This window comes from Procambarus clarkii, chromosome 4 (assembly GCF_040958095.1).
Source record: "Procambarus clarkii isolate CNS0578487 chromosome 4, FALCON_Pclarkii_2.0, whole genome shotgun sequence".
Classification (NCBI taxonomy): Eukaryota; Metazoa; Arthropoda; class Malacostraca; order Decapoda; family Cambaridae; genus Procambarus; species Procambarus clarkii.
This window is the reverse complement of record NC_091153.1, coordinates 3,844,306-3,862,620: the sequence shown is the minus strand read 5'-3', so window position 1 is coordinate 3,862,620 and position 18,315 is coordinate 3,844,306. Positions and strand designations below refer to the sequence as shown.

General features: G+C 46.6%; 2 protein-coding genes across 4 annotated transcripts in view; one reads left to right on the top strand and one right to left on the bottom strand.

The window, feature by feature from the left end:
- LOC123751582 (aminopeptidase N) overlaps positions 1-18,315 on the top strand; it is a 54,261-nt gene that overhangs the window by 633 nt on the left and 35,313 nt on the right. The window lies entirely within an intron of this gene.
- The window catches only part of LOC123752679 (uncharacterized PE-PGRS family protein PE_PGRS46-like), a 19,849-nt gene continuing 1,605 nt past the window's right edge, over positions 72-18,315 (bottom strand). The window contains exon 2 of the mRNA XM_069334708.1: positions 72-2,461. Within this exon, the coding sequence (XP_069190809.1) occupies positions 72-2,461 (2,390 nt within the window). The remainder of the gene's footprint in view (positions 2,462-18,315) is intronic.

The window sequence follows — 18,315 nt, the reverse complement described above, 5'->3', positions numbered from 1 at the left end:
AATCATCTGTGTATGAACGCGTCTGTCACGCAGTTTTGCCCGCGAGAAGAATGAGAAATACAAATTGAAAGTCACTGTAACGAAGAGCGTTCACACGTCCCACCGTGGGCGCCTGTAACACACGTCCCACCGTGGGCGCCTGTAACACACGTCCCACCGTGGGCGCCTGTAACACACGTCCCACCGTGGGCGCCTGTAACACGCGTCCCACCGTGGGCGCCTGTAACGCACGTCCCACTGTGGGCGTCTGTAACGCACGTCCCACCGTGGGCGCCTGTAACACACGTCCCACCGTGGGCGCCTGTAACGCACGTCCCACCGTGGGCGCCTGTAACGCACGTCCCACCGTGGGCGCCTGTAACGCACGTCCTACTGTGGGCGTCTGTAACGCACGTCCCATCGTGAGCGCCTGTAACGCACGTCCCACCGTGGGCGCCTGTAACGCACGTCCCACTGTGGGCGTCTGTAACGCACGTCCCACCGTGGGCGCCTGTAACACGCGTCCCACCGTGGGCGCCTGTAACGCACGTCCCACTGTGGGCGTCTGTAACGCACGTCCCACCGTGGGTGCCTGTAACACACGTCCCACCGTGGGCGCCTGTAACGCACGTCCCACTGTGGGCGTCTGTAACACACGTCCCACCGTGGGTGCCTGTAACACACGTCCCACCGTGGGCGCCTGTAACGCACGTCCCACCGTGGGCGCCTGTAACACACGTCCCACTGTGGGCGCCTGTAACACACGTCCCACCGTGGGCGCCTGTAACGCACGTCCCACCGTGGGCGCCTATAACACACGTCCCACCGTGGGCGCCTATAACACACGTCCCACCGTGGGCGTCTATAACACACGTCCCACCGTGGGCGCCTATAACACACGTCCCACCGTGGGCGCCTGTAACACGCGTCCCACCGTGGCCGCCTGTAATACACGTCCCACCTTGGGCGCCTGTAACACACGTCCCACCGTGCGCGCCTGTAACACACGTCCCACCGTGGGCGCCTGTAACGCACGTCCCACCGTGGGCGCCTGTAACACGCGTCCCACCGTGGGCGCCTGTAACGCACGTCCCACTGTGGGCGTCTGTAACGCACGTCCCACCGTGGGTGCCTGTAACACACGTCCCACTGTGGGCGCCTGTAACACACGTCCCACCGTGGGCGTCTGTAACGCACGTCCCACCGTGGGCGTCTGTAACGCACGTCCCACCGTGGGTGCCTGTAACACACGTCCCACTGTGGGCGCCTGTAACACACGTCCCACCGTGGGCGCCTGTAACGCACGTCCCACTGTGGGCGCCTGTAACGCACGTCCCACTGTGGGCGTCTGTAACGCACGTCCCACCGTGGGTGCCTGTAACGCACGTCCCACTGTGGGCGTCTGTAACGCACGTCCCACCGTGGGTGCCTGTAACACACGTCCCACTGTGGGCGCCTGTAACACACGTCCCACCGTGGGTGCCTGTAACACACGTCCCACTGTGGGCGCCTGTAACACACGTCCCATCGTGGGCGTCTGTAACGCACGTCCCACCGTGGGTGCCTGTAACGCACGTCCCACTGTGGGCGTCTGTAACGCACGTCCCACTGTGGGCGCCTGTAACACACGTCCCACCGTGGGCGCCTGTAACGCACGTCCCACCGTGGGCGCCTGTAACGCACGTCCCACTGTGGGCGTTTGTAACGCACGTCCCACCGTGGGTGCCTGTAACGCACGTCCCACTGTGGGCGTCTGTAACGCACGTCCCACCGTGGGTGCCTGTAACACACGTCCCACTGTGGGCGCCTGTAACACACGTCCCACCGTGGGCGTCTGTAACGCACGTCCCACCGTGGGCGTCAGTAACGCACGTCCCACCGTGGGTGCCTGTAACACACGTCCCACTGTGGGCGCCTGTAACACACGTCCCACCGTGGGCGCCTGTAACGCACGTCCCACCGTGGGCGCCTATAACACACGTCCCACCGTGGGCGCCTATAACACACGTCCCACCGTGGGCGCCTATAACACACGTCCCACCGTGGGCGCCTGTAACACACGTCCCACCGTGGGCGCCTGTAACGCAGGTCTCACTATGGGGGCCTATAACACGACCCCCACCGTGGGGGCCTGTAACACGACCCCCACCGTGGGGGCCTGTAACACGACCCCCACCGTGGGGGCCTGTAACACGACCCCCACCGTGGGGGCCTGTAACACGACCCCCACCGTGGGGGCCTGTAACACGACCCCCACCGTGGGGGCCTGTAACACGACCCCCACCGTGGGGGCCTGTAACACGACCCCCACCGTGGGGGCCTGTAACACGACCCCCACCGTGGGGGCCTGTAACACGACCCCCACCGTGGGGGCCTGTAACACGACCCCCACCGTGGGGGCCTGTAACACGACCCCCACCGTGGGGGCCTGTAACACGACCCCCACTGTGGGGGCCTGTAACACGACCCCCACCGTGGGCGCCTGTAACGCACCTCTCCTCTTCAATTCTACATTTCCTTCCATATCGTTCACTCCAGGATGTTATTATTTTACTGTGTAAATTTTGGACCTGGCCCTCCAGTGTTTTCCATGTATATATTATTTGTTAACTCCCTCGTATTCTTTCCAAAGTACATTTTGAGAGCTTTAAAACGGTCCCAATAATTTAGGCGTTTTATCGTGTCTATGCGTGACGTATAGGTTTTCTGTATTCCAACTATTCCAGCAATCTCTCCTGCTCTGAAGGAGTAAGTGAGTATTGAACAGCACTCAAGACGGGATAGCACCAGTGATTTGAATAATAGGAGCATTATGATGGGATTCCTGGATTTTAAGGTTCTCATAATCCATCTTATCATTGTTCTAGCTGACGCTATATTTGCTTGGTTATGCTCCTTAAATGTTAAGTCGTCAGACATCATAATTCCCAAATTTTTTTACAAGTTGTTTTTCTTCTATGGACAAATCTGGTTGTGTTCTGTAATCTGTGTTTCGTTAAAGTTCATCATTTCTACCATACCTAAGTACCTGGGACTGTTAAACATCATATTATTTTCAGTTCATAATCGAAGGCTTTATTAATATTAAAGCAGTTTTTCCGTCTTCCACATAGGTAATTTTCATGCTTGTTTTCGCGTCTTCTGCAAAGGAGGAGACGAAAATGTGACTAATATTTTTGTCTATATCTGATATAAGAATGAAAAAAGCAGTGGCGCAAGGGCTATGCCCTTAAGTACAGAACTTTTCACTACTCTTGAACTTGGATTAACTTACTTTTTGTATTCTGTTTGCCAGAAAATGTAACATCCACCGCCCTACCAGGAAAGGCGCCACGTCTCCCCTCCTTGGTGCCTTCTTTTGACAATTTCTTGCTTGCGCGTTATTCCCATTGATCTCATATTATGGACAATAACTCCATGGGGCCACACTTATCAAATACATTTATAAAGCCTGTGTATACAACATCTGCATTTTGATTTTCTTCTAATACGTTTGTGATTTTGTTTGATACGTTTCGTGGTTGAGTAATTGCGAAAGACAGAATCTTCCCTTTCTATATCCATGTTAACCTGGGTTGTGAAGTTCATTGTTCTCCTTGAAACTGGAGATTTGATTCCGAATTACTCTTTCAAAAAATTAATCAGGGGCGATATTAGTACAACTTGTCTTCAGAGCTACTAACTAATATCCACGTTTTCTATACACCCGTAGGTTAGGTTAAGTGGGTTGTTTGGGCCTGTACGTTTCTGGTTAGTTTATCACGTTGTATTTTGTATGTTGTGGCAAATTAAGAGAATGTTAGTATGTATGCAAATATGATATCGACCAGAGGGCTGATATCGTGTGAACTCTGGTGAATGAGACATCAGCCTTAAGGGATCTGTCATGGGGTCATGTCTACAGCCCACTTTGGTCTAAATACTCTATATAAAAATAAGCATTTGGGTCCCCGGTTCGAGTCTCCTAGAGCCCAGGTGAAGGGACTGTGTATAAAATGTCACCATTTTGCATGAGGGCTTCACCAGCCCCCGTTATGGAAGCGCTCAAATCCGTTATTGAGTATTGTACTATCTACTGTTTCTCAGTAATGTACTGTATTTATACTGTACTTTATTACTTGGTATTGTACTCCATATATTACTACTACATCTATACAACGTTACTCTGCCCCACACATCTATACAACGTTACTCTGCCCCACATCTATACAACATTACTCTGCCCCACATCTATACAACGTTACTCTGCCCCACATCTATACAACGTTACTCTGCCCCACATCTATACAACGTTACTCTGCCCCACATCTATACAACGTTACTCTGCCCCACATCTATACAACGTTACTCTGCCCCACATCTATACAACGTTACTCTGCCCCACATCTATACAACGTTACTCTGCCCCACATCTATACAACGTTAATCTGCACCACATCTATACAACGTTACTCTGCCCAACATCTATACAACGTTACTCTACCCTCACATCTATACAACGTTACTCTACCCTCACATCTATACCACGTTACTCTGCCCCACATCTATACAACGTTACTCTACCCTCACATCTATACAACGTTACTCAGCCCTCTCATCTATACAACGTTACTCAGCCCTCACATCTATACAACGTTACTCTGCCCTCACATCTATACAACGTTACTCAGCCCTCACATCTATACAACGTTACTCTGCCCCACACATCTATACAACGTTACTCAGCCCTCACATCTATACAACGTTACTCTGCCCCACACATCTATACAACGTTACTCTGCCCCACATCTATACAACGTTACTCTGCCCCACATCTATACAACGTTACTCTGCCCCACATCTATACAACGTTACTCTGCCCCACATCTATACAACGTTACTCTGCTCTCACGTCGAGAAGTACAACACGACTACTTGCTGGGGGCGTAGCTCGACCCCCTCGACCTCGAGGGGGGTCGTAGCTCCCACTGACCTCACAACCTCACAAACAACAATGCAGCAGCACAAGTCTCGTGTTGCGCGTGTGTTAAGTTTAGTTGGTATTTACCAACTCGTCCCCGAAAAGAATGTTGGTCACATTAAGTCAGTCAGGTTGATGTTTACGAACAAGCCTCACACGCAACTAATGCCTGCGCGGACAGACTCTTGCCTTCGCGGACCCGCTCTGCCTAACATTCAGAGAGGGGGGGGGACAAGCGTAAACAAATTATATCATTAACTAGCCAACTAGTGAGGGCATCTGGGTTGAGAAAGCTTCCATTATATGCTTTGGGCGTAGCAATAAGGCCACGACGCAAGCTATGATAATACCGGTGAAGGTCGCCATTCTCGACCTTCAAGTTCTTCAAGCGTAAGGTCGTGCCGCTATTTACTGCATGTGTTCTCAGGCCTCACGTGTTGACCTGTCGGCAGGCCAAGTCTCGATGCACGACCTGAAAAGGCAGAGGAGAATGTGAATTGACCTTGAGGGAAAGTGAAAGGTGAAAACAGTGCAGGGAAGTAGGATCCCTCCGTGGTAGTCGTTGTCCGTCGCCCTCTGCAGCAGTGGTCAGTGATCCGTCCCTGGACAAAACTTAGATTTTGACCGACACGTGTCTTTATTTATGGCCTGTGTAAATAAGCGTTAACCTAACAGCGAATTTAATGGTAATTACAGTATTTTGTTTCTCTCTCTTCACTTCAGTTAAACAACGTTTAAATTGTTACAGTTTTCATCTCAGTAAAAACGTTTATAATGTATCAACTCTATTATTGTAGGGTTTATACTGTATAAACCCCAAAACACTTACCAACATCAACAAACGCTCGCGTGCCGCCGGAAACACGTAAGCATTAGTGTCTTAAGAAAAAACTGTTTCTTAAAAACTGTTATACTCGCATGTTCCCGACCTGAACAGTCAAGCTGTTGACGTGAGGAAGTGTAGAATGTGACCCCCATCACGACTGACACTGTTTTTTGGCATCTAGATGAGTGTTAGGTTGGTGAAGTGTATCTAGACGAGTGTTTGGTTGGTGAAGTGTATCTAGACGAGTGTTAGGTTGGTGAAGTGTATCTAGATGAGTGTTTGGTTGGTGAAGTGTATCTAGACGAGTGTTAGGTTGGTGAAGTGTATCTAGATGAGTGTTTGGTTGGTGAAGTGTATCTAGACGAGTGTTAGGTTGGTGAAGTGTATCTAGACGAGTGTTTGGTTGGTGAAGTGTATCTAGACGAGTGTTAGGTTGGTGAAGTGTATCTAGATGAGTGTTTGGTTGGTGAAGTGTATCTAGACGAGTGTTTGGTTGGTGAAGTGTATCTAGACGAGTGTTAGGTTGGTGAAGTGTATCTAGATGAGTGTTTGGTTGCTGAAGTGTATCTAGATGAGTGTTAGGTTGGTGGAAGTGTATCTAGACGAGTGTTTGGTTGGTGAAGTGTATCTAGACGAGTGTTTGATTGATGAAGTGTATCTAGACGAGTGTTTGGTTGGTGAAGTGTATCTAGACGAGTGTTTGGTTGATGAAGTGTATCTAGATGAGTGTTTGGTTGCTGAAGTGTATCTAGATGAGTGTTAGGTTGGTGAAGTGTATCTAGACGAGTGTTAGGTTGGTGAAGTGTATCTAGATGAGTGTTTGGTTGCTGAAGTGTATCTAGATGAGTGTTAGGTTGGTGAAGTGTATCTAGACGAGTGTTAGGTTGGTGAAGTGTATCTAGATGAGTGTTTGGTTGGTGGAAGTGTATCTAGACGAGTGTTAGGTTGGTGAAATGATCTAAATATGGGGCGTAAGGGTGTGAACATCATTACCATTATCAAGTTTCAACGTTTTCCCCCTCGCTCTAATATATATATATATATATATATATATATATATATATATATATATATATATATATATATATATATATATATATATATATATATATATATATATATATGACAATGTCAGACCACGGAGGAAAAATGAAACAGGAATTTCCTTAAGTACTTCCGTATATTAATACATCTTCAGAAGGAGTCACTCCTTCTGAAGATGTATTAATATACGAAAGTACTTAAGGAAATTCCTGTTTCATTTTTCCTCCGTGGTCTGACATTGTCACATTTTTAATCACGTGTTTACTTTCGTGATATACACACACACACATATATATATATATATATATATATATATATATATATATATATATATATATATATATATATATATATATATATATACATATATATATATAAAATAACTCGACGAGAATCACCGTGGGAGCCATTCTTACCGTCCCACATTAATTATGGTCATTAATATACTCCCACGTTGCTCCACCTCCAGATTTTGTAGAATAATTGAAGCGGCAGAAAATCCTTAGTCGTAGGCAAATTTCAAGCTAAGAAGCGGAAATTAATCACCGACTGTAATTATAGGAAATAATGAGTGAGCCAGGGGTAGGGAAAGGTGGGTGGGGGGGGGGGGTAAGGAGGGGGATTTAGTGTAACACGGGTTTGGGGTCCCCTCTCTTTACTTCCTTCTTTCTACTCCCTCTACCCGTATTCTTACTTTTATTTCTAAACCAAGGGACTCCAAAACTTTTACCAAAGCCAACTCCACGCCACGTGGTCCTAAGACGATTGACCGACTTAGGATTCTACACCCAGTATGACGTGACCTAAGCTCTGAACAAAACCCTAGAGTCACCTCTGCTGCCACCACCAGACCAGTAATACAAGAGCAATGATCGAGGTCTGGATCGATCACGCTAATTAATCAACCTAGGGGCTTGATCCCCACTATAAACGATGACCTTGAGTGTGGAATAAATTACACGGTAATGATAATTCCGATTCGATGTTAGAATCGGCGCCCAATGCAACTCTGCCTCGTGTGGACCACGTGACCAGGACAAGTATACACATAAAACACATGGAAACAATAAAATGCAAATTAATAACAAATTTAATTTATTAAAAGAAAACTAAAACAAAATCTAAATATGTTCACTCCCTATCACTTTAACACTCCCTACTTGACCTGAGTGGCAAATGAGACTATTTCTATACTTAACAATAGCAACTATACCTTGGGCGACCACAGCTCTAGGTGTTGGGGCTGTTCTTGGGGAGAGGTAAGATGTTGACCTCTTATCCCAGCTGCTTCCGTGACCACACTGCTCTGTCCTCGTCTGGCCTAGCCCAGACTAGAACCTTGTATCCTTCCGCCTAGTCAAAGTTCTACCCAGTTACTAGCAAGGTTTAAGTTATAACAATTAAACTCTGTTGTACTTAATTGATCCAGACTGGTTGAATTATTTTACTGAATTAAATTACAAACATCTAACGGCAGAGCTGTTCCCGATCACAAAAATGGTTATTAAAACTTGTAGAAATAGTAGAAATAGTAGACCTGTCAACCCCTGATGACCTATGACCGCCGGTCACTCCGCCTTAAAAGTTAGATCCGATTCGTGACGTCACTGATGGTGACTTAAACGCAATAATTAGAATACTCTTGATATTGTATCCAGTACTATTATACAATACAATTTTAATGCAAAATGAATAAAGGCTAATTTTCTCTAAATTGCTGAATACTATAGGATGGTTCATTATACGCAGCTATGAACAAAGCGTTGGTTATTTCCACCGCGAATTCCCCTGGGGGTCAGGTCACCATGCGGCTCAGCTTCCCATTCTCTTTTGTCGATAAACCACTCTGGATAATTCTTACAACAGCCTAGTTTGTTACAACCCCCCCGCACAAGCACTTAGTAAACCTTGTTAATTTGTTAAAATTCACGAGGTTTAGTATCCAAACCCACAATTCAACTCATGCCACAAACAAAAGCTAACCTAACTAATAAAATTTGACAAATAATAGTCCAACCTCATAATAAACATGTTCATATTTCATAAATTTCTCAGCTGTCAACTGACAGCAATCCTCCAATATCAGGAAACATACATCCTACCCTTACTGACATAGCTAAATAACATGTCCCTACTCTACCGTCAAAAACTAGCTATTAAACTCTCTTGGCTCTTCACTAGCCAAGTCCATGTGTCCTCTAGAGCCGGCCACACCGTGCTCAAACAAACATTAAAGTTATAAGTTCAGACTGAACTTTCAGTCATCCGGGAGCGTACTACGGAACTATCAAGTTCACATCCGTGTACTAACCACTCCCCATCAATGTCAACCTTGACATGTTAAGGAACACACCTAATGTTTATTACATCTATCTAAAAAATAAAAAATTCCTATACTATCTCACAGGTTTCAGCTGACTGTACAGCCAAGTGTTCTTACTCACTAGAAGTGTCAATGTTTATATTGGTCCGCCTCTCCTGTGTTCAAACATTCTGCAAAAATAGCACAACATAATTTTCCATAACCGTTTGTTCTGGGCTGAGACAATTACACAGGGGCTTCGATTTTGATTACTGACCAATTTATAGTTAAATTTTCATATACCAGAATTATTTTAAATCTGTTTTTCAACATTTATAAAGAATCGATTCTAACTCTGTTTTTCAACATTTAAACAAAAGTGTCCAGATGTTCTTTACACAGATGTTCAGAGCCAACTTTGTTGTTTTGTATCAATTGTTCATATTGAGTAAACGAGAAAAAAAATCGATGCTGCTGGATGCTGAATGTAGTCGCTGACGATGACGGTGTCGATCTTGCTTCTTCTCATGTGTAGACATCAATACCTGGTCCTCTTGTACTCCCATCCAGTACTCCTGAATGACGACAGAGTGTAGTAGAGCGGAGTACCAAGTGACAGCTGTAGAATACTGTTACTTCGGCCATTAATCTTGCTCTCGACAGTCCACACGCCTTCGTATCAATCACAGTTCACACGGCAGTCTTGATGTTAAACTTGACGTCGCAGATGACCACAGCAGAGCAGGACTGGATGTACCAACGGTGTCTCTTAGCAGGAGTGGTGTCAGAAGGTCGTAGACGCGGGTTGCTTGTTTGCAGAACAGGTGAATCTCTTCTTCCATCATTGCTCACGTCATCTCAGGCGTTTCTTGATGTCACCAGGTTACTAGGCCGTAAACACCAACTGTGTATACCCTCGTACCGCCGACTTTAGGCCAAAGGAGACAATTTTGCGACCTTCTATTGGCGAGTCCCGGTACTCTGTAGGGAAACCGTGCCTTCCACCTGTGACCGCCTTACTTCCGCTTTCTTGTTACTTCAGATGACGTAATCATTAATCTTCCGGCGAAATTCTTGAGTACTGCTACGTGCTTTCCATTTCTTGACCTCTCCTCCAACACTGCTGGAATGGCTGCAGTCTTGATGACGCAGCAGGTGGGTAGTGGTGATCTCGAGACAGCTACCCCGGCGTTGTATGGCACCTCCGGTGACTGCTATAATGTGGGCAGCTCGCTGGCCCTGACAACCTCGTTAGTGACGTGAGGCGTCGGCCGGGTGACTCTTGGATAGTCACTCATCCCCAAAGTAACTGATGTATGGGTTACTGGGTCTGGTGGGGGGAGGGCTTTGTGTAACGTGCCTCCCCCCTCGGTCTTTACAGACAAGGGTTCACGTGTGGCTGGAACAACTGGGTCGGTGTACCAATCAGACCTGGGAACAGACAGACACAACACAGCGGAAGCATAGATATACTCTGGGTTTGGTGGAGGTGGAACCCCAGAGCACGGTAAAAGTTGCTACCTGAGTCAAGTATAGACATAGTACATCTCATTGCCTTTACAGGAAAATCTAATCAATACTAAATTATACTAACCAAGGAAGTTACTTTACTGTATAGCGCGAGATCTCGTCACCATAGGGTGGCGAGACTGCACCTGACTACTGATGAGCGATGACAGAGGGTCATCCTCATCTTCTGACTCGTCGGTGAAGCCATGAGTCAGCACTGCTGAGTCAGGAACTAGACCCGCTGAAGGCAGTTCTAATTCCTCTCTAGCATGATAATGTTTCAATTTATTCACGTGAATTGTCCTTTCCACCTGGTCCTCGAACACTCCTTTTATAACAAGATTAACCGGCCCCGCCCTTTTAATTACTCTATATGGTCCTCGCCACCTCGGAGCTAGTTTCCTGCTCTGATTGGCGGGCGCAGCCTCATTCACTCTCAATACGAGGCTTCCTTCCTTCAACTCAAGAGGGCGCACTTTCTTGTCATAAAAATGAGCATACCGAGTCCGTGCCTTCTTGGACGCTTCAGCTGCAATATTCCATGCATTTCTCATTTTACCAAGGACCTCTGAAGGATAGTCCTCCCCGTATGCAACATTATGTCTGTTAAGCAGACCTGAGGGGAAATTGCATGAATTACCAGTAAACAAATGAAGTGGTTGGGTGTTAATTGATTGGTGGATGGCAGTATTCAAGGCGAACTGAACATAGGGTAGGTGTTCATCCCAGGTGTTTGCATCATGTTCAGCAAGGATTGCAAGCATATCCTTGACTGAACGATTAGTCCGTTCCGTCATTCCGTTTGCTTGTGGGTGGTAGGCCGTTGTAAAAGCCGAAGTTGTCTCTAAAATCTTACAAACTTCTCTAAATATATTCCCATTGAATTCTTGACCCCGGTCAGAGACTAAAACTTTAGGAGGTCCGAATACAGTAACGAACCTACGCAAGAACGCATCTGCAACCGTACGAGAATCCTTCTGAGGTAATGCAACTAGTGTAGTGTATCTAGACAGATGGTCAACTAGCACCAACACGTATCTGTTACCCGCATGACTGTGGTGTAAATCAATCAGATCGGCCCCCACACGATCTAACGGTTCACGAATTTCAGGAAATTCCTGAAGTGGGGCTTGTACCTTAAGGGTTCCTTTCCTCCTCTGGCAACGAGGGCACGACTTCACGAAATTGATTACCTCAGAAAGTAATCCTGGAAAATAAAATAGAGACTTTGCTTTTAAGTGCGTTTTAAAGATCCCCGGATGCCCTGCAATTTTTGAAGCATGCGCAAGCTTTAACGCTGATGACCGCAACGCGTCCGGAATAACTAGCTGAAATACTGCCCTATCAGTCTGGCTATGAACATAATACAGGACGCCCTGTTTCATCTCAAAATCATGTATAGGTAAGTTCTTTTTCTTTTTCGGGTATTTTCCTCCCTCTAAATACTCAATAATCTCTTTCCATCTAGGCTCGTTCATCTGGTATTCTCTCATTTTATCCGATGGAATGGTTTCAATATTTTCATTAATCTGCATTGCCGCTATATTTCTACTTAGCGTATCTGGCACAACATGTGCTGGACCAGGCTTGTACAAGATCTGGAATGAGTGGGCCGAAAGTTCATGAGACCAGCGTGACATTCGTGGGCATTTTGTTCGCTTTTTAAATATGTGTGTTAACGCTCGATGGTCTGTGTAGATTACAAAATGCCGCTGAAATAGGTAAGGCTCGAAATACCTAACTGATTCTACTACTGCCAGTGCCTCCCGATCCGTAGCTGAATAGCGAACTTCAGGTCCTTTGACCTTCCTACTGAAATAGGCTACTGGATGGGGTAAATTATCTGCGTCTCGCTGAATTAAGCACCCGCCAATAGCTATACCGCTGGCGTCAGTGTGCACTTCCCACTCTTTCTCAAAATCAGGAATAGCCAATACCGGTGTCGTGATTAGTTGGTCTTTCAGTTTGCGGTAGGCCTCGTCATGTTCAGATTTCCACACAAACTTCGCATTTTTCTTTGTCAGATCAGTCAGGGGTGCTGAAATGCCAGCGAAACCTTCAATATGACGACGAAAATATCCGGCCGCCCCCAAAAACCTACGCACGTCCTTTGCTGTCCTTGGAGTAGGCATGTCAGCAATGGCGCGGCAAGAATCTGGGTCAGGTCGGATACCGTCTGGGCACACCTGGAACCCCAGAAATTTGAATTTCTGAGCCGCCAAGGTGCACTTCTGAACATTTAGCCTGAAACCTGCCTGATCTAACAATTTCAAAGTCTCAGTCAAGTCCTGTAGGTGTTCCTCAAACGTCCTGGAATATATCACAACATCATCCAGGTACGCTAAAGAATGCCTACCCAGTACCGGACTAAGGATAAAGTTGATGGCCCTCTGAAACGACGAAGGCGCTGTCTTCAAACCAAACGGCATCCTACGGAACTGATAAGTGTGCCTACCATCCGAGAATGCTGTTTTTTCCCTATCCTGTTCTGCCACCGGAATCGCCCAATACGCCGATTTTGCGTCAAGAGTTGAGAAATACTTAGCAGCACCAAATTGATCTATTATCTCCTGTATTCGGGGCAACGGATACACATCACCCTTAGTTAATTCGTTCACCTTCCGGTAGTCAACACAGAAACGATAACTACCGTCCGGTTTCCGAACTAGCACAACAGGAGAGAGCCACGGTGACGTACTAGGCTCTATCACGCCCTGTCTCAACATTTTCTGGCACTCCTCCCTGATAATGTTCTTTGCCTGTTCCGGCAACCTCCACTGTCTTGTGTACACAGGCAAATGGTCACCAGTTGGAATGGTGTGCTCGATCTTATCAAGGAGACCAATCTGGTCATCCTCTGTCGCAAACAATTTCGGGAATTTTCGTAAAACTCCACCGCTGCCACCATTGTAACACGGGTTTGGGGTCCCCTCTCTTTACTTCCTTCTTTCTACTCCCTCTACCCGTATTCTTACTTTTATTTCTAAACCAAGGGACTCCAAAACTTTTACCAAAGCCAACTCCACGCCACGTGGTCCTAAGACGATTGACCGACTTAGGATTCTACACCCAGTATGACGTGACCTAAGCTCTGAACAAAACCCTAGAGTCACCTCTGCTGCCACCACCAGACCAGTAATACAAGAGCAATGATCGAGGTCTGGATCGATCACGCTAATTAATCAACCTAGGGGCTTGATCCCCACTATAAACGATGACCTTGAGTGTGGAATAAATTACACGGTAATGATAATTCCGATTCGATGTTAGAATCGGCGCCCAATGCAACTCTGCCTCGTGTGGACCACGTGACCAGGACAAGTATACACATAAAACACATGGAAACAATAAAATGCAAATTAATAACAAATTTAATTTATTAAAAGAAAACTAAAACAAAATCTAAATATGTTCACTCCCTATCACTTTAACACTCCCTACTTGACCTGAGTGGCAAATGAGACTATTTCTATACTTAACAATAGCAACTATACCTTGGGCGACCACAGCTCTAGGTGTTGGGGCTGTTCTTGGGGAGAGGTAAGATGTTGACCTCTTATCCCAGCTGCTTCCGTGACCACACTGCTCTGTCCTCGTCTGGCCTAGCCCAGACTAGAACCTTGTATCCTTCCGCCTAGTCAAAGTTCTACCCAGTTACTAGCAAGGTTTAAGTTATAACAATTAAACTCTGTTGTACTTAATTGATCCAGACTGGTTGAATTATTTTACTGAATTAAATTACAAACATCTAACGGCAGAGCTGTTCCCGATCACAAAAATGGTTATTAAAACTTGTAGAAATAGTAGAAATAGTAGACCTGTCAACCCCTGATGACCTATGACCGCCGGTCACTCCGCCTTAAAAGTTAGATCCGATTCGTGACGTCACTGATGGTGACTTAAACGCAATAATTAGAATACTCTTGATATTGTATCCAGTACTATTATACAATACAATTTTAATGCAAAATGAATAAAGGCTAATTTTCTCTAAATTGCTGAATACTATAGGATGGTTCATTATACGCAGCTATGAACAAAGCGTTGGTTATTTCCACCGCGAATTCCCCTGGGGGTCAGGTCACCATGCGGCTCAGCTTCCCATTCTCTTTTGTCGATAAACCACTCTGGATAATTCTTACAACAGCCTAGTTTGTTACATTAGGTGCAGGATTTAGGTGTTTACCGCCCCCCTCCCTTTCATTCGGGAGGGGGGCGGTAAGAGTGAAATTCCTTTATATGGGGGCAGGATGGGAGGGAAGTGGAAATTGGGTTAGCGGAAATGGGGTGGGATGTTGGAAGGGGTAACGGAAGGCAAGATAAATGGAAAAGGGAAAGGTTGTTGAAACGGTGAGGCGTGTAAAGAAGATACAGACATGAAGAGGAAGGCAAGGCTACCATAAGGTATAGAGAAGAGGAACAGAAGGTGAAGTAAAAGAGTAAAGAGCAACTAATAAAATTATTGTGTGGATGACATAAAAGCCGCGACAGTTGGCGAGAGAAAGGAATAATGACACAAAAATGACGGTGAAATAACATTAAATAACGCTGGCCATTATCTGGAGAAGGTGACGATGGGAAAGGTGGTGGAGATGATGATGATGGGATAGAGTAACATGACTGAGTGAGGTGTTGAGGACACGATGGCACGTCTAGCAGTCTTCCAATAATAATGAACAAATATAATATTAATATACCTGGTTGATGGGGTTCTGGGAGTTCTTCTACTCCCCAAGCCCGGCCCGAGGCCAGACTTGACTTGTGAGAGTTTGGTCCACCAGGCTGTTGCTTGGAGCGGCCCGCAGGCCCACATACCCACCACAGAAGATATAATTATAATTCATAAATAAATCACATTATCATGTATCATTGAGAAGATCAGTAGGAGCTATGAGCAGGATTCGAAACTATGTTCTGAATACTCCCAAACGAAGTCGTGGTGTAGTTTTCCAGTTCCATTGACCACTACGCCACGACATAGTAAAAAAGCAGTGCAACCTGGGATTCCACTGGATCCTCTAGGGGTTCCTGAGGCTTACACCGAACCCCAGCTGGGATTTCACACATTCCCCCACATGCACTCTTGCTTGTAGTGTAGGGTACAACTATAATGTGCTTGAATAGTGGGATTTAAAGCATAAACAATAAAACCACCATAAGCAACGCCCTTCGATCCTACCAGCCCTTCACTTGACTTTTGACATTATCTCCAAACTTTGTCAAGTTTTTGTAAAAGGATTTGCCTTCTCTTACGCCATTAAATTCGTCTGCGATAACCTTTGTTTTCCAGGTAATAGACTAATATCATCGCGTAATACATTATCCATCACCACAGAGGGGTATACATGGATGCAGGTGTTTGGAGCGGGTCAAGTGATCCGCCGAACCTTGTGTTGAGCTCTGTGCCCCTCTATAAAGCCTTGTGTTGAGCTCTGTGCCCCTCTATAAAGCCTTGTGTTGAGCTCTGTGTCCCTCTATAAAGCCTTGTGTTGAGCTCTGTGTCCCTCTATAATGCCTTGTGTTGAGCTCTGTGCCCCTCTATAAAGCCTTGTGTTGAGCTCTGTGCCCCTCTATAATGCCTTGTGTTGAGCTCTGTGCCCCTCTATAATGCCTTGTGTTGAGCTCTGTGCCCCTCTATAATGCCTTGTGTTGAGCTCTGTGCCCCTCTATAATGCCTTGTGTTGAGCTCTGTGCCCCTCTATAATGCCTTGTGTTGAGCTCTGTGTCCCTCTATAATGCCTTGTGTTGAGCTCTGTGCCCCTCTATAATGCCTTGTGTTGAGCTCTGTGCCCCTCTATAATGCCTTGTGTTGAGCTCTGTGTCCCTCTATAAAGCCTTGTGTTGAGCTCTGTGTCCCTCTATAAAGCCTTGTGTTGAGCTCTGTGTCCCTCTATAAAGCCTTGTGTTGAGCTCTGTGCCCCTCTATAAAGCCTTGTGTTGAGCTCTGTGCCCCTCTATAAAGCCTTGTGTTGAGCTCTGTGTCCCTCTATAATGCAGATATAGCACCGCTCTCATTCCCTTATAGTCTCGTCCTTTCCACACTGGTCGCTTGTTCGCCTCCCCACATTTCCTGCTCTTTCACTTCACCTCCAGGAGTTACTGAATGTGATGACAGAGGGGGGGACTGTGAAGCCTAGCCGTGCCATTACATAACCTCATCAAGGAATAAAACAAAAAGTCTTGCATATCTCAGAATCTTATTTCTCCAGTGGGTTCCCTTGTCTCATATTCTAATACTATCCACTGACAGTCAATCATATTTGGAGCTCAAATCTGATCAAGTTCGGAGGTGAGGCCGCGGTCTCTTGAGACGTCGATGGTCTTCACTGTTACCTTAATATTGGTGGTCTGGGCCGCTTGGTATTGGTGTACCGGTTTACAGAACAGTGTAGCTATTACACTTGAACCTCTTGTTGTTGATATTGTACTTGTAACGCTATCCCGAGGAACCCTGCAGTCCTAGAGGGTCACCTCTTCAAACCTGCTTTTGTTTTTAGCACAAGGCCGGCACCTCCTGTGTGGTGGTGTTTTGCTCTGTGTTTGACAGAGAGAGAGAAGGGAAGGGAGCTATCAAGGGAAAGTGCCAAGCAATTACGACTATATAGCACTTGGAAGGGATGATGATAATTTGGGATGGGACAGGGTGGGAGGGGGGGGGGGAGGGGGGAGGGGGGAGGGGGGGGGGAGGGGGGAAGGAATAGTGCCCAACCACTTGGACGATCGGGGATTGAACGCCGACTTGCATGAAGCGAGATCGTCGCTCTACCGTCCAGCCCAAGTGGATCGACTAGAGAGAGAGAGAGAGAGAGAGAGAGAGAGAGAGAGAGAGAGAGAGAGAGAGAGAGAGAGAGAGAGAGAGAGAGAGAGAGAGAGAGAGAGAGAGAGAGAGAGAGAGAGAGAGACAGAGAGAGAGAGACAGAGAGAGAGAGAGAGAGAGAGAGAGAGAGAGAGAGAGAGAGAGAGAGAGAGAGAGAGAGAGAGAGAGAGAGAGAGAGAGAGAGAGAGAGAGAGAGAGAGAGAGAGAGAGAGAGAGAGAGAGAGAGAGAGAGAGAGAGAGAGAGAGAGAGAGAGAGAGAGAGAGAGAGAGAGAGAGAGAGAGAGAGAGAGACAGAGAGAAGAGAGAGAGAGAGAGACAGAGAGAGAGAGAGAGACAGAGAGAGAGAGAGAGAGAGAGAGAGAGAGAGAGAGAGAGAGAGAGAGAGAGAGAGAGAGAGAGAGAGAGAGAGAGAGAGAGAGAGAGAGAGAGAGAGAGAGAGAGAGAGAGAGAGAGAGAGAGAGAGAGAGAGAGAGAGAGAGAGAGAGAGAGAGAGAGAGAGAGAGAGAGAGAGAGAGAGAGAGAGAGAGAGAGAGAGAGAGAGAGAGAGAGAGAGAGAGAGAGAGAGAGAGAGAGAGAGAGAGAGAGAGAGAGAGAGAGAGAGAGAGAGAGAGAGAGAGAGAGAGAGAGAGAGAGAGAGAGAGAGAGAGAGAGAGAGAGAGAGAGAGAGAGAGAGAGAGAGAGAGAGAGAGAGAGAGAGAGAGAGAGAGAGGAGAGAGAGAGAGAGAGAGAGAGAGAGAGAGAGAGAGAGAGAGAGAGAGAGAGAGAGAGAGAGAGAGAGAGAGAGAGAGAGAGAGAGAGAGAGAGAGAGAGAGAGAGAGAGAGAGAGAGAGAGAGAGAGAGAGAGAGAGAGAGAGAGAGAGAGAGAGAGAGAGAGAGAG